At 39.5% G+C, this 18,052-nt stretch overlaps 1 protein-coding gene across 3 annotated transcripts in view; it reads left to right on the plus strand.

The window, feature by feature from the left end:
* grin2aa (glutamate receptor, ionotropic, N-methyl D-aspartate 2A, a) overlaps positions 1–18,052 on the plus strand; it is a 192,107-nt gene that overhangs the window by 113,457 nt on the left and 60,598 nt on the right. For 2 of the 3 annotated variants that reach the window (XM_077539385.1, XM_077539376.1), the window contains one exon: positions 5,710–6,138. In XM_077539385.1, coding sequence (XP_077395511.1) covers positions 5,710–6,138 — 429 coding nt within the window. Of the gene's footprint in view, positions 1–5,709; positions 6,139–14,024; positions 14,645–18,052 lie in introns of those variants that run through there. The other variant, XM_077539395.1, reaches the window with a different exon arrangement.

Raw genomic sequence — 18,052 nt, forward strand, 5'->3', positions numbered from 1 at the left:
CTTCCCTCTCTGCGCTGCTGCCCGGTGCCGGTTTCCGGGGGGGGGTGGGGGGTTCTCGCGGGGGGCCGGGTTCACGGGGGGGGGGTGGCGGCCGTCGGGGGGGGGCGGCTTGTTTGGGGGGGGGGTGGAGGTATGGGTGGGTGGGGGGTTGGGTGCTGGGGGTCGGGGTGTGTTCGGGGGTTTGGGGGTCGGGGGTGGTGGGGCCTGGGTCGTGGTGGATGGCGGGTTTGGGTGGGGTGCGGGGGGGTCGTGGGGGGATGGGGGCTGGGGACCGGTGGGGCGCTGTGGGGGCCCGCTGGGCCTCGTTCTGCGGCCTTGGGCTCGGGGGTGTGGGCCGGGGCTGGGGCGGGGGTGTTCCGGGTGTCTGGGTCGGCTCGCCGACCGGTGTCCGCTCGGGTGGCTTGGGGGTGGCCTTGGTGCTGCCGCGGCCTGGGGATTCCGGGGGGGGTGCTCGCTTTGCTGGACCGCGGTTGACGGCTTCTTTCTTTGGTGGTGGTCCTTATGCATGCCAGATCCGTCGCACCAGCATCTACTGAAACTCAACAGAAGTACCCTCTCCCTCCCACAGCCCCTTGAATCAGTTGGTGCTGGTGTCTGTGGTTCTCACTTTGCTTTATCTATCCTTCCCTCCTTCCTCTCTTTAGTTTTTCCTCTGGTCACTTGAGATCTTAATTTATTAGAAGTATGAGGTTTCTGGGGTTGGCATAAGACTCCGGTTTTGTAACCACGCAGGAGGGGTCTTGTTGGTGCTGGACTTCACTTTGATGGATTGGATGTACTGGCTTCTATTGATCTCACTCTGCCTTATCGATCCTTCCCTCCTTCCTCTCTGTAGTTTTTCCTCTGGGCTCTTGAGATCTCGCTAAATTTGCTGGAATTTAGAGGCTTCCGGGGTTGGCGTAAGACTTTGATTTTGTAATCATGGGGAAGGCAGGAAGTGTTTGGTCGGTGCTGGATGTCACTTTGATTTACCTTTCTTTTCTCTTTATTTCTTTTTTTTTCTGACCTTTTCTCTGGTCTCCTGACCATTTAAATCTCACGACTCTGGCAAGATTCTGAAGTACCTGGTTAAGGCGAAGGGTAATGGGATATTTATAAGGTTTTAGGTGAATGAATGAGTATAAATTTATACGTATTTGCACGCACGCACACGCACGCACGCAAACGCACGCAAACGCACACACGCAAACGCACGCACGCACGCACACATACACACAAAAAAAAAAAAAAAAAAAAAAAAAAAAAAAAAAAGAGCAATGATGACAAGACGTTGAATCGGTAAGACTACCGAATGAACAATTCTGAGCTCTTCAAAAAAAAAAAGAAAAAAAAAAGAAAGTAGGGCTTGATTCATGTGACCTCGAAGAAAACACTTGAGGGAGAAACCTGGACAAAGACCTTGAACGGGCTAGATGCAGAACACATGTACAACAAATTGCATGGAAGAAACCTCAACATAGCGTACTGACAAAAGTGTCATACTCTTGTTAGGGGAATGCACAATTCTATAAGACAGAATAAAAGCCTATATGTAAAAATAAGCGTGCCTACACAACCTAAGAGTGACAAATAGCAAAAAAGCTACCAGCATTCTCATCATAAGGGACATTTGCCTAAGACTAGTCACTAGACAAACTAAGAGTGGCACACATCATCATCAAAAATTATCATCATAAGGGCTATAGCAACTTATAGCAACTACAAAACTGCATCATCATAAGGGACAACATATTACAAGATCAATTCAGTGACCCCATGACCCAACTCAAAACCATAATAACATCAATTTTAGATCTTGTTACACAAAAATATAAATCCAGATGTGGTATTTTTTTTATTTAAAACTGCATTAAGTGAATGGCGATTTTGATTTCTCATTTCCCCATTCACTTATAAAACAGTCGAGATGCTGACCAACGATTATTATTATTTTTTGAAATCACATTATCTTAGAAGTTTGATTAATCACTTAATTAATGCATTTTATCAGCATTGTTTTCCCTCCAAATTTGAAAAGCACTTGTTGTGTGTTAATTCTTTCTACATTTAATGTTATGAGGACATCTTCAACATTTTTTTGATCCAATGCAGGCTCTCATCCTCCTCTTTTTCTCATCAATTAATTACTTGCATAATTTAAAATGACCAAAAAAATGATCCCAATATTTTGACATGAACAAATGTTCTGAACATCATACGCTAACATTTATTAAATGCTTTACTTTCATTCCTGTAGTTATGTTTATTGCTTAAACACAACCTATGCTGCTACGTTTAACCATCCACTGCCAAGCTAAGGGATCATCTGTGGTGAAAATTAATAGTGTGATTAATCTGCATTAATACATGATTAGTGTGATAATTTCCTGTGATTAATGAGTGAACGCTTTAACTTTGACAGCACTATAAAACACATTTATTTCGAAAAAACAATATGACGAAAAAAGAACAACACAGTTTTTGGTATGTTGTACGCACAGGACCAAAGAGTAAGCCCCAAATGGTTTTTTACACAGATACAATTTCATCCCAAAATGTAACTGTTCCACCTAATCAGCATAACCATTGCCTCATCTGCACTGCATTTGCGTTCTGCATATGCAAGACAGCTAATAACCGCATGGAGGTTCAGCAAATTAGACAACTGCCGGAGGAGAGTGACATCACATCTTTGATGCTGGCTTTGCGCCTACAGCATAATGGAGCTGTACGTACATAGAAATGTAGGAACGCTGCATTGACGTCTGTCATAACCACTACATCAGCAAGATATATTGCTCTCCTAAACAAATTAAACAGCTGTCAAAAAACATAAATGAAAGTTTCCTTTTTATTAGATAGTCCCCAAATTACCTCTTCCAAAAGCTTCCGAGCATCTTATTTCCAGAATAATTTCTCCGTTTTTGTACTGTAATCTCATCCATCATCACAGCAGATGTCCCTGTGGTGAACGAGGTTGTTTACTGTCTTGGCGACTTACTGCACTCAGTGTTTGGCCTTGTATGTTTCATCTCCACTCCTCATATTGGTTTCAAACACAGCAGCCCATGAGGATTTAAGCAGCACTTCTGAAATTAATGTGGATGACAGTTTGGTTTAGTGCTCCTGCAGCTTTGCTGTCTTCCACACCTCTAGGTCATTTTGACTGATGCTGTAGTCAAATGCTTAACAGCGCAGCAGCTCATAATATTTAGCTGGAAGTCAAATAAATGGTTCAGTGATTCCAAGATGATGGTGAGGGTTAGTAGTCTGTGAATTACTTAAATCTGCGTTGACCCAAAGTGCGTGGTTTGTTTTGCCTTTTTATGTTACTTGTACCCTCCTTTTATGTTGACGAAAGCAGCAACCATCATCATCATCATCCTCAAGGATTTTGGCAGCATAGTCAGGTAACCAGTGCTGTATCCTGCCGACCAATTACCTGAGGTCACACCATTTTGATAGGTGCCAAAATAATACATATGCTGGTAAGATAGAAATAACATTTACAGTATGTGCTCAAAAGATGACTACTGTCTGCTGAGAGTTACACCTGCGATGCCATTTAGCATGGAAATGGAAATATTTATTCCCTCTGGTTGTTGATCTGAATGTTGAAACAATAACAAATCATTAATTAAAGCTAGAATAATTTGCACGAGTAGCTATAATTAACTGTCGATATCCCACGTTGCTGTTCGACCTGCTCACTGGGGCTTGGTCATGGGCAGACAGCTTTAATAGCAAAGGACCTCTATCATTTCAAGTGAAAATAAAGTGGGCCAGTCAGCTCAGTGAGTCAAGGCTGAGCTGGCAGATGTTATGGTACTCTCAGGAGCCTTCATGAAATGTAGCCTAGATACTGTCGAACGTGAGGGTGGGGGATGTTATCACTAAAGAGACATGATACGTTGAGTTGACTGAAATGATGAATGTCATGAAAAAATAGTATAAAACAAAGCATTTTTTTGGGTAATATACAGTATATGCTCTTCTAAGTATACATCAGACGTGTCAAATTCACATTAGCTCACGGGTCACATGAAAGAAAATATATTACCACGTGGGCCGGACCGATAATATCTTGGTATATAACTGAAAAACAATTGGTGTCAGTTTTTCACATATTTTTGCTATTTAAAAAAAACAAAAAAAAAAACAAGTTCCGGGTTTTGCATATACTTGTATATTCTTCCCAGACTGTATTGTATGGTGCAGGTAAATGAAGTTGCAGTATAAGATTTTAATCCATGTCATATATGTTTGTGTTACCAGTAGCAGAATGTGTGCCGTATCCAGCACGTTTGTTTTATTTATGTTGGTCTTTTTTTTTTTTTCCCCAACTTTAGTTTATTGACTAAAATAAAATAAATAATATTGGCCCTAATACCCCCCTGGGTTACCCCTGGGGAACACCACAAGCAATGCCCCATTTTAACATATTGTAACCTTCCTTTTAAATAACTTCTAATCCTGTCACCAGCAACTCCGCGAATCCCATATCGTTCTAATTTTTTTACTAGGATAGAATGGTTAATTGTATCAAAGGCTTTTTTGAGATCAATGAAGACCCCAACTGCAATTTTCTTTGTGTCTAGTGCATTTGTAATTTCTTCAGTTGCATCAATTATTGCCATTGCGGTAGTTCTATTTGCTCTGAAACCATATTGACCTTCATGTATTTCATGAAAACTTTCCAAGAAAATTTAACTTAGTTTTTCACCTAAATTTAAAAAAACAAAACAAAAACAAAAAAGTGCAAAATTGCTTGAGATTAATCTTACAGCTTGCGATTGGCTGTCAACCAGTTCAGGGTGTACCCCTACTGCCCAAAGCTGGCTGGGATAGGCTCCAGCACCCCCGTGACCCTCGTGATGGGCAAGTGGTTAAGAAAATGGATGGATGGATAATCTTACAGCTGCACATTGAATGTAAACATGTTTGAACGTTAAAACAAGTGCAGTGAACACTGAAGAGTTTCTGAATGGTTTTCTAGTTTTCTAGTGACAGGCAATTTGATGTTATGTTTTTGAAAACTAGTCCAGTTTGAATTTAAAATATACTGAAACAAATCATTTCAACAAAATAATTGAAAATCTTGATCAGATAACGCTGTTGCACATGCATAATGTATTGATGTGTGTGTAGTTATGCTCTCGTTAATTGTTATTTTGTAGCTTTAGGGTAAAATGTGTCTAATTCCACAGCTTTCTACCAATTTGTTACAGATTGAGTCTTTCATTTCAACAATAGAACCCCTTTCCATCCATCACTGATGCAATTCCCCTTTGTGTTATGGGATCTGCTGAATATTATCACTTTGGATATTAAAAAAAAAAAAAAAAAAAAAAGATCAGCCATGAGATAAGAAAGATAAATGAGCTTATCGCTCTTTTCTAGTGGGACTTTTAATGAGCACTTTTTACCTCTCACTTCAGAAAACTTCTAGAGATGCATTATAAAAGGGATGTTATCTGATCTATGTAGACTGATGCTGTTCCCTATTTTCAGCAAGACGTTTTTGAAGAGCAACACAATCACACCCGAATGTGTTTAGTCCAAATGGTGTGGAGAATTGTATAGAGGTGGTGCTTTGATAGCTTCAAATTCCCTCTCATTTGTACATGATGGAACCTTCTGTAGTTTGTTTTTCAGGAAAAAAAATTAATAAATGAAAATCATTCAAAGTATTTCACAGAATTAATCTTTCATTGCTTGCGCACTTTGCAGTTTTGTTGGCTGGGACCTGCAGAATATCATCACTCTGGATGCAGTGGAGGAAGACAGCCGGTCTCAGATCATGTTGAAGAAGGTCCAGTCACCGGTCGTTGTGCTCTACTGCTCCAAGGACGAGGCTGTCTACATCCTGGAGGAGGCTCGCTCTCTGGGCCTCACGGGCTTCGGCTACATCTGGATCGTACCGTCTCTGACCACCGGCAACCCGGAAATAACACCGGAAGAGTTCCCATCGGGAATGATTTCCGTCTCCTATGATGACTGGGATTATCCGTTGGAGGCGCGCGTGCGCGATGGTTTGGGGATCATAACGTCAGCAGCGGCAGCCATGTTGGATGAGTACGGCGACATCCCTGAAGCTCGGACGTCTTGCTACGGCCAGATGGAAAAGACGAGCAAGCTGCCACCGAGCGCACTACACAAGTAAGTGAAGCTCTAACAAGCATATTTGCCTGTGTCAACAAAACACTTTCATGTTCTAATGTATGATGTGTGCTAAACATCTAGCATAAACACCTGATTTTCAGCAAGCATGCAAACACAAAAGATGGTTGATTTGGCAACACATGCACAATCCATGAGTTTTTCTCACTTTCCCTCTTTCTACTTGAAAAACTTCCTCAATATGCGCACTCTGAACACGTTATTGTGGCTCACCTTTTAGTGTGGAACATCAAATTGTTTGGGACAAGTGAACTCAAACAGAAGACTAATAATGTAGCAATGATGTTAACATTGTTGGAATGTTGTAGTATTCACAAAGTACACTTGAGTCCTTTGATGTCTTGTCTTGTAGTTCACCCTTGAGACATGCTAGCTGTAGATTGCATTTGATACTGTGGATATATTAGCCAGGCTTCAGTTCTTTCCATTTCTTTTATTGACTTTTCAGCCAGCCAATGATATTTCTCTGCATGCCATCATAATTTTTTTTTTTAAATTCATACACAGGGGTAACTTGATTTATTAGTTTAACTTGTTCTGTGACTGAGCTTGTAACTCAATGTACTCCCATATCAAATAAATTGTCTGTATTGAAAGGATTTAAATGCCAGTCCGCAAAAAAAAGTGGCACAGATTTTTTTATGTATCTAAAGAAAAATAGAACTGTACTTAATTTTGAAAAAAATAAATAAATTTAAAATAAAATAATAATAATGATAATAATAATAATAATAATAATAATCCTAGTAAAAATATAGCAAAACAACAACAAAAAATGCAAAGATAACATTATTTATGACGTGTGTCACACATTGGTGTAGTTTTAAAGGGGCTTGACCTAGACGTTTGGAGCCTCGAGTCAGTCTGGTTGTTGAGCGTGTGCGTCTCCTCCATTCTCCTTGCGAGTGTTCTCATTAGGGATGTTCAATATCACTTTTTAACCAGTAGGAGTACTCAAAGCTTGAGTTGTCACCGATACCACTTTTGATACATAAAATTTCCAAAGAAAACAATGACAGATGATTTTAAAGACAGATAGCATTCTTCCTTTAAATTGCATAACATTAATGGCAATTAATTTAATTACTTGAATTAAAACGATCACAAGAGGGCATATCAGCACAGCTGCGAGTACCAATATATTCAAATAAGGCCTGGTAGCAATACTCACCCATCACTAGTTCTCATACAGTTTGTGTGTTTGACTGGAGGCTGGAGTTTTTTTCTTTATTTGGCTGGAATGCCGATCACCATCCGGTCTTCCAATGTTGGAAATGCGAGCCACATCAGGACTGGAGGAGTCAAACACCTCGGTGGAAATGTTTGGGTATTTGTTTGGGTCCATCTTACTCCAATAACAGTGTAATTTTCCCCTTTGTCCTCCATGCTAATTATAGAATGTTCTACCCAGTTTAAGTGGAGCATAGCACGATGCAATAACGGGACACGAGCAAGCGCCAGAGCTTAGAGGAAGGATGAAGAGTGGGAGTGGGAAAGAGAAAAGAGGCTGATAAAGAGGTGAAAGAGAGTTGAGGAGGAAGTTTGTGTTTTAGGCACTGAAGACAAGGCGGGAAAATGAAGAAACGGATACAGCAGTGGGATTCTGTGCTCCAAAACTGAAGAGCCCCTTGATGAAGCCTTCTGTTCCTCCGCTCTTCTATTTCCCCTTGTCGCGCATCTGCACGTGCCTCATAGTCTCCTTCTAACCTTTCTATCGCTGGGAAGCAGCCGGTGGGAAATTCTGTAGGTCTTGCCAGCTCTATCTCACTTACAATATAACAGAAACGACACACGCATGCCGATTCTACACACACTCTGGGCCACCTTGCAATATTGTACAGTATTTAAAACAATCACTGAAATGATTTTCTCAAGCTCTTTGTTCATGCAACAAAGAGCAAAAAATCTGTTCAATCAGGACCTCCAAGTGCTGTAAATCCGAGCCAGCTGACTTAATTCCCATCATGCTCAGCTGCCTCCGGTTCTTTCCCAGGTGATGAGGGGCCACAGATGGCTCTGTCTGGTTGAGAGAACTCAGCCAATGAGCCCCTATGGCCTGGACTTGAGAAACATGATTGGTCAAGCCGAGGTCAGCCCTGTGGGCCATTAAAAGTTGTCAGTACGTCAATGGCCAGTGGGAGAGATAAGGGGATGAGGTTAGCACACATATGCTGAGGCAGACTTGCAGACACATCAAACGATTAAGTACTGAAAATGTATTTATTTATAGCAGTTCCCAGTAATTCTTTATGATGAGTCTTTTACATTCTGTGTTGTTGCTATATCAGTAATTGGAAAGGGTAGGACCGTATGGTGTGCAGTTCTACAACCACAATAATGATTATATTTTTAATGCATTATCCAGTAAACTCTTATTTATTGAGACTGTTAGATTATAAACTTATAAAGATTATAAACTGCGCTATGCATCCCTCATAGACAATCATTGAATTGACGTACCTAATGAGCGTAAACAAGGAATACTATATAACTATAAAATGGGTAAAACATGGGGCTTAGAATTAGCTGTAGCATGAACGGAATTTTGATGCTATCTGTAAGATAATATATATTAATTATATATAGATATAGATATAATATTGTATAATTACAAATACTGTATGAATAGTTCACCGTTATGGTGCAGTGTAGTATTATATACATAGGTCAGAGATACATTGAAAATTCATAAATTAAGGATAACTAATTAATAGTAGCTAAATAAGATCTTGTAAAACAAGGTGTATTGTAAATTGTAACATTCCGTCATGTCAAGGAAGGTGGAAATATAACACGCCGCGCCTACGCAAAGGCTAACTTCTGTCATGTTTTGGTTTTGTGGGGGTGGGATTTTGTTTTCTTTTGGTGTTTTTGGTTGTTTGTCATGTGTTCCTTGTCTCTTCCCTCGTCCCGTTTATGTCTAGCCACGTCCACCTGAGTGTGTCTTCCCTTCCCACTGTGTTGACCAATCAGCTCCCCAAGCCTCTTGTATCTTGCCCAGGTGTCTGTTGTTTTCTCGTTACTAGGGGTGTTAAAAAAAAAATCGATTCGGCGATATATCGCGATACTACATCGCGCGATTCTCGAATCGATTCAATAAAAAAAAATCGATTTTTTTTTTATTTTATTTTATTTTTTATTTTTTTTATTTTTTTATTTTTTTTAAGAGCTCAGAATTGTTTATTCGGTAGTCTTACCGATTCAACGTCTTATCATCATTGCCTTTTTTTTTGTTTTTTTTTGTTTTGTTTTGTGTGTGTGTGAATTGATTTTTAAACTTCCATTTTTAATGGAAAAATATTCAACAAAACGTCTGACTTCGGGTTAGGATTCACACCTTAAGCATGGAAGAATGTTATATGAACGGAACATTAAGCCTTAAAGGGACACTTTACTTATTGATCCATTTTTAGCAGCAAAAAGTTGCTACTTTTTCAATAATTAATTTGGTGACGTGATTATTTTTTTATGTACATTTAATAACTTTTAAACCATTGTTAAAATGAATCGAACGCCGGCATGTTTGTTACACGTGACTAAATAACCCGGATGTTTACGTCACTAGTGTGTAAACGCTACACTATGGAAGCACTATGAAACGCAGCCGTGCATCTAGCGTCAAACCCGGAAGGATTAAACCTTATCGCTTCGAGCCAACACGACAAAATAACCCTACCGAAAGAAAGTCTGCCTTGGATGTGAAAGTTGTGGCGCCAGATGGTCTTTTCGGGCACAAAATAAACTTTAACGAACGAGTGAATCAGGCGGTTGTTGAGTGGTGTTCGTGCGGGAGCTGCACAGGAATGGACAATCCGCTAATGAATGTGTGCTGTCTGGAAATGAAAGAACTCGAGGATCGGTTCCTTGCGGACAATCTCAACTGCATCCTGGAACATCAGACATTCAACATGGCAATACTAAATAGACATTCTCAGGATAGCTTTGGTTGCGATGAAAGATGTGAAGAAGAAAAGTCTTGGAGGAGCCAATATCCAACAGGTAAAGTGACACACAGCACGAGCAATGCAAAACGTGTGGAACTGACAAACTATTTCAGGAAAAAGAAAAAAATAGTAAAATTATATGTATCGTCGTTACAGCACCCAACCTCCCCTAGCTGTTTTTTTTTTCTTTTTTGCGTAGCGTCCCACTGCGGTCAGGCCAGCCGCCACTCGAAAAGACGAAGTCAAGCCAGCCGCCCCAACGATTGTTAATACTGTGCATTACGGTAACGTGCCGACGTGCCCCTGCGTTGGCCACCTTCAAATGAATTATGAAATAAAACAGTCCGTGCAGTATAATAACCAATGCCCCCCCACCCCCGAAACATGCCTACCTTTCGCTTTAAATTTGCTTCGCTTCTCCGAGATCTTTCAGTGGCCGTAGGGAGACCTCGATTTGTGCCGGCTGTTGTGAGAGTGAAGGCTCCGTGTTGCTAGCAGTTGCGGCTCCTCCATCGGCTTTCTTATTTCCCACGTCTGGTTCTTTAAAGATACTCGGTACTGCGTTGGGCTTTAGTATTAGGCGTGTGGCGTACCCCATCTCAAATTGTAACATATATTCGAAGTCCTCATGCCTGAAATGTTCGCTGCGCGCACGCCTGCTTGTCCTTCGGGAGGTTGACAGCACTTAGCAAACAAACCATTGTCTACTCAAGTAGCTTTTTTTTTTTTTTTCTTTTTTTTTTTTTTTTTTTTGGGGGGGGGGGGGGGGGTCTCGCGGGTTTTTCCTTGCCGACGCCTTGCAAAATTTTGCAATACAGTAAGGCATAACTGACGTTTGTGTCTTCCTCGTTGTTATGTCTGCGTGAACTACTGTTCCCCAAGCGAGTATACACACTAGTGACGTCACCACTTGGGGGCGTTGCAACACGGAAGTACTTCTATGTTGAAAAAAGTTAAATAAATCAATATAGGAGTGTATTCTTCAGCTCTTATGCATGTTTCGTAGCTATACTAACTATTTACTGCCAATCAAGCCATACATGTAAAATTAAAGGAGCCTTCCTTTAATATTTTATTTTAATGCTGTTCAAACATGAAACAGATTACAACCTCTATAAGACTGAAATTTCAGATAAATAAATAATACATTTTCATATAAATCTTACACTCTACAAGCTTACTGATTAGTATTTTCTAAATTTGAATAAAAAAAAATCGCAACAATCGACTTATAAATTCGTATCGGGATTAATCGGTATCGAATCGAATCGTGACCTGTGAATCGTGATACGAATCGAATCGTCAGGTACTAGGCAATTCACACCCCTACTCGTTACCATGTGTATTTAGTTACCCTGCTTTCTTTCAGTTCTTGTTGAGTCATTGTTGCTGTTCCTGTTATCCATGCCATGCCTTGTGTTTGTTTTTGACCTTGTTAATTTGTATTTTTCCATAGAACCTTGTTTACATTTTTTGTTAATTAAATCCCCTTTTTTACTTGCATCCCTGCCTTGCCCTGTTTTTGTTGCCCCGCTGCATTTGGGTCCTGCCTCCAACACCCCCACAATCGTGACAACTTCGGAATATAGCGTTGCGTAAGATATGATGTTGAATCAGTAAGACTGCCGAATGAACAATTCTGAGCTCTCTAGAAAAAAAAATAATAATAAAAAAGAATAAAGCGTTCCAAATAATACATAGACGGCAATGCAAATTGTCTTAGTAGAGTTTTACTTTGAAGTTAGCCTGCATTGTGGCCTGTTGGCTAACTTCATTTTTCAATGTTTTGGATTTCTTTACCGTAGTTCTTATTGACATCAGGCCGATCATTGTGATCAATATCAAAATCAACGCTATCCCGAACTCATATAATCTCTAATTTAGGATGCTAAGAAACTGCTAGTTAATTATGCCATCATTGTATGGTACGGCGCAAATCTCCAACGTTAGTGGTTAACATTAACAAACGTGCCTTGCTGGTAACAGTAAATGAGTTTGACAGCTCGTAACTGCCTTGCTTTCTTAACCGCTTTTTCAAGCTGGACCAAGGCTACTTTGTCCATCACTCTTCATGTTTAAAGGAATGTGCCTTAAATTGCATGTTGAGGTCTTTTCATTATTTAAAAAAAAAAAAAAAAAAAAAGATAAATAGAACTTTAGCATCATTTATTTTACAAAACACTTGTACCCATTAAAACAAAACAAAACAAAGAAAACAGTCAACTCTAAATGTCAAAGTTTAGATTTTAGAAACACAACTTTAAGCCCTTAATACCTTGTTATTTTACACATGGACCATGTATAAAATAGGAATGCACCTGGCTCATATTGCCTTTAAAGTTGTGTTCTTAAATCCTAAACAGCCTAAATGTTTTTTTTTTAATGGGCAAAAGTATTTTACAAAATGAATTAAGACCAGGTACTATATCTCTTTTTTTGCTGATCCAAAAAACGATCCAATCCATGACTCAAATCTGTGAACCGATCCGAACTTTTGTGTGTAGATTGCCTCCGTGGGTCGAGGAAGCAACCAACATGGTTTTGAGGTTATCTATCTATCTATCTATCTATCTATCTATCTATCTATCTATCTATCTATCTGTCTGTACAATTATTTTTTGTTTGTTTCTTATTCTCTATCGCATGACCGATTTCTGCTCCTTGTACATAACTTTGTATACAGCAATGCTTACTTTACTTTAAATAAGTGAAGTGCGCATCTCGAATTCAAGGTGCATTATGGGTAGTGGTGTGGTGCATTGAAAATTAATTGGATCCAATGGAATCGACTCTGATTGAAAAGTTGCTGTTTTTTATTAACATGCATAGCATGTGGTTTACTGACATCAGGGAAGTTGACTCGCTTTAAAGTGTACAGTTAGGCAAAGATTGTCACCACTCTAATCTCCGCCATTCAAATTGATAGGGTAGTTGGTGGCCTTATTTCTTCCTTTGCGCATGCGCAAACTTAATGCGCACTTCGCTTATTGCTTTACAAATAAAGTTGAGTACCGTATTTTTCGGATTATAAATTGCAGTCTTTTTCATAGCGTGGCCGGGGGTGCGACTTATACTCTGGTGCGATTTATGCGTGAAATTAACACATTATTATATCATTTCACATGTTATTTTCACACTAAACCGCAAGAGGGCGATCTAGGCCTGTGTTGATAAGTTCAACATTGCCGGTAGAAGAGCATCGTCGAGTTAGGGGAGTTGTTTAAAAGTGACACCGAGGATGAAGATTTCATTGGATTAAGTGATTTGGAGTGAAACTGATAGTTTGGTAAACTTGTTAGCATGTTCTTTATGCTAGAGTTATATGAATAACTTGTAGTGACGGGAACATAATTCACTCACGGACGTTGGGACGAAGGGAGAGTTCCGGGTGGGAAGGTTTTGTTATGTGGAAAAGGGAAGTTAGCCTGTTAGCTTCTAGCTGAGTGGGGAGTTGCTGTTAAGACCTCAGAAGCTGATGTCAATAAAACGCCAGCCTTTGGCTGCGTGCTTCAACACTCCGCCTCCGACTCCCGTCACTGCTCGCTACAAACTCTTAATGTTACGTCGGTACTGACATTACCAGGCATGTCAGTCATGTGACGTTAGTATACCGTACACTTATTCAGCCTGTTGTTCTCTCTTTTATTTTTATTTTAAATTGCCTTTCAAGATGACATGTATGTTTTTGGTGTTGGATTTTATCAAATATATTTCCCCCAAAAATGTGACTTATACTCCAGTGCGACTAATATGTTTTTTCCTTCTTAATTATGCATTTTTGGGCTGGTTCGACTTATAATCCGGAGCGACGTATAATCCGAAAAATACAGTATATATATATATATATATATATATGTATATATATATATATATATATATTAATGGTGTCAGTTAAACGCGTTTTTAACGGCGTTAACGCAACCCCCTTTTAACGGCGTCATTTTTTTTATCGCGCAATTAAAGCTCATTTGGAGCTTTCACCTGGCAACTAGATCATTTGTCTTTCACTTATGGGAGTTCGCCACTGTGTATACAGATCAGCGGTAAATGCAAGGCTTTCATTACAATACTTAAAGCTGATTGGGCAATGACAACCTGTGCGTGGTCTACCAAACTTTTGTTTTGACCAATCACGGTAATGGATGAAAAGTTCGTCTGCGTTGACATTGCTGGTTAGGAAAAAAAAAAAAAAAAAAAAAGCAACAACAACGGGGAAAGAGAAGCATCATGGCGAGCCGTAAAAAGGATATAAATTCAATTTTGAACGGCAAGTTTACTTTTAAAAAATTACCTAATGGTGGCATTGACAAGAGCAAAGTAATTTGTATGTATTGCCATCGCGAACTGAACTACCATCGCAGCACGTCCAGCTTAAAATACCATTTGATAGCCAAGCACACCGTTGATGCCGATTCTCCGACCCCTCGTCAAACCCAGGCATCCGTGGATAATTTCCGACAGAAACCAATGGATGAATCAACTAAGAAGAGACTCACCGAAGCGATTACTGGACGTCTCTCAGTCACCACAACTACCTCGGGGTAACTTCCCATTATTTTGACACTGACTGGGTGCTTCGCTGCCATGCTTTGTTATGAAGACCGAGGACCGGCATTTTGCCAATACTGTCGCAGAGCACTTCAGGCAGGTAGCTAGTATATGGGACATCAAATCCAAAGTCTCACTGACCACATATGGCGTGCGCAATATGATCGCGATATGAAGGCGAGCTTCCCTGTTGTCTGAAAATGTTAACAGGCTTGTCTGTTTGAGCAACTGGCTCAAAGCAAACTAGGATGCTGTTAGCCATTTCAGTTATTTTTCTAATCAGAAAGAAATCAGAAACTGGGTTGAGCTGGTAAATAATGACCAATATATTGCTGCTAAGTTTAAAACAAACTTTAAAAATAGTTTGCTGCACTATAAGCAGAGTCTCTGAGTTTACATTTCATATGCACTTTGTTGGCATTTTACATTGCCCCAATTTTAATCCCTTGGAAAGGGCTGTTGAGGGGCTGTTTGTGTGACTTTGCGTGTGTTGAATTCAATACTTTTTTTCAATAAAAAAAAAGAAAAAGATTTGCATACGAAAATCAATCCTCTTATTCACGTTAACGATGTTACAATTCGATAAAATAATGGGACAGAAAAAAAATCAAGGTTTTTTTTTTTTTTACAATAAATAAAATGTGCGATTAACTATTAGTTAACTATGAAAAAATGCGATTAATCGCGATTAAATATTTTAATCGCTTGACAGCACTAATATATATATATGTATGTATGTATGTATATATACATATACAGAGCATCCTGATTGTTTTTATTCCTAATTAATACCATATCTAAATGTAGCTCTAAGACATTACAGACACTAAATGGTGTTTAGATATCAGATATTTATGAGGAATCTATACACGGAATTTGGTTTATGTCGTTTCTGTCAAGCCTGATTGTGTCACAGCAAGATGGGCTTATTTGACATGAAGAGTGGAAATGATTTGTCCTTTAAAATTACACTGACAGAAAAAAATGGCCGTACCCACCGTTGGTGAAAGAACACTAACAATAGTTAGTCTCTGAATTAACGTCAAACTTGAGATAACCGTATCAGTTTGCTCACTTGGAGTGAGATAAAATAGCTGTTGACAGGCCCTGAGTGGAGTCTAATTGAGTGTTACAGAAATCATTTGATTGCAGTGATTACCTCAGAAGGTTGAGCATCAAAATAATTACTTTCTCTAATAATTGTTTTGGACCAGAAAAAAATAATAAGCAATTTCTGATAAACATTAGTTAATATTCTGCATTTATTACATCTGTCAGTTTCTAATTTATTCAATGGTCATTGTTTTATTGGAAGTGTACCAACAATTGTGTCTAAATGTGCAGCTTGTACAACAGTTTTGCAATGTCAGTAATAATAATACAGACTTTTTCAGACTGATACCAGTATGAGTACTCAACTCTTAAGTTACTGATACCACTAGTTCTTTTGATACACCATATTTCACCTCCAAAAACCAATGACAGATATTTTTAAAGGACGATCTATATATTCCAACATAGCATTTTTCCTTAAAATTGCATGAAGTTAATGGAAATTTTCTGTTGTTCTAATTGCTAGTGTCTGATCATAGAACAGCTACAAGGGAGCGGCCGATACCTGTATCATCCACCATCGTGTATCAATACCTTGAATAAGTCCTGGTTTCGGCCTGATACCGATACCTGTTATTGGTAATTGCCCATTCCTAAATATTGACAAATGCAGAACAAAATATGTGGCGTTGTGTCTAGTGCAAGTAAATTGAAGTTGTTTTTTTTCTCACTTAACTTCCTGTAAAAGCAGTGATAAATTCTCTGTGACCGTTGTTAAGTACACTTCCTTATGTTACATGTTACTCCAAGTAGTCTAATTCTAAGCTACCAAGTCAAATTACAGTACTTCTGTAAAAGTAGGTTTTATCGTAATACATAATGTGTCCTGAAGCATTGCATAATCAGAATTTGACTGTAAACTGCAGCAAATGAATTGAATCTGATTAAATAAGAAGGAACTAGTATACAGCAGAAGCAAACAAACTGACAAGTGCACCATCATTAGGAACTGTTGATAAAAAAAAATGGCCCATTCATAAAAATGTATCGCAAAGAGCACTGACCACTGACACAAACTGAACAACTGTCAATTTTTCCTATGAATTAAATATTGTGTGTGCGTGAGTGGGTTTGCTCGGCGTCTGAACTTGTACACATGCACATCAGAAACAAAAGAAATGTCCCCGAACCCCTGAAGAGAATGTGCTGTCATGACAGATTTACAGTGGACTGCTCACCTTGCTGTGCAGAACAATGTGCTTTCAAATACAGGACTTCAACACGTACTTGTCAGTATGAGCACGACACGCTATGTGTGCAGGGAAAAAGGTGTGGCACTCGTTGTGTGTTCTGACAGGTAATTTGAGTCTGTAGCCCAGTCCTATGTGGGGCAGGCCTCACAGAATGCACACGCACATGCAGTCATGTCACGTGATGGGGCAAAGCATCACATGCTGCCAAGTTGGGCTTGTGCAGAAACCTTTGGAGGAGCAGGTGCTCAAAATGAAAAAGGAGAACATGGAACAAGAGTTTGAAACACAATACAGAAACATATTTTACTATCTAGAGGAGACTGGGGCTTGTTGTCACAAGGGTATGTTGTCACTGTGCAATTATCTTCTCCACCAGATGGCGCAACTAAAAAGTGGAATACTAGTTTCCTTCCTATATGGTTCTGGCTCTTGCCCTGTCTGAGAAGAAAAAGCACATTATGAGCTGAGTTGAGCGCCATTTAACTATTTTGCACAACCCAAAGTAAAATATTTTAACTTGATATATTTTGCAAAGAGCAATTCAGGCATCTCGTCATGCCTCAGTCATTGTTCTGTTTTACACTAGAACTAGTATTAGCCAACATGGTAGTTTGGGTAATATGTCTCAGTCGTTTTGGAGTGAGTTGTCACATATGCAAAGAATTTAGCCAATGAAAAATGCAGAGGTGGACATTCCTTCAATATTGACGGAAGGTCCGGCAATCCATCAATGACGGACACCCATTTTGTTAACTATTGACGTGAAACTTCACTGCATTGACGAACTAAGCATTGACAGAAAGGGGTTTTCATCTGTCAATGTAATCGTCAATCAGTCAATACATTTGGCAATCCGTCAATGACGGATGTCCCAGTTTGGTGACGGACTGATGGAACATAGACGGATGTCCACTTCGAATGGCGGAAACATTGACGGACACTCATTATGCTGAGCAATCAATGAATGATGCATTGACGGTTCGGTTTGAAATATTGACGGATTGACGATGTCGGAAGGATGTCCTAACTGTTGACGACTGCCGAATGACGGATGCTCAAAATTCCTTGACAAGCCCACCTCTGGAAAAATGGTTA

Source organism: Festucalex cinctus, chromosome 1 (genome assembly GCF_051991245.1).
Source record: "Festucalex cinctus isolate MCC-2025b chromosome 1, RoL_Fcin_1.0, whole genome shotgun sequence".
Lineage (NCBI taxonomy): Eukaryota > Metazoa > Chordata > Actinopteri > Syngnathiformes > Syngnathidae > Festucalex > Festucalex cinctus.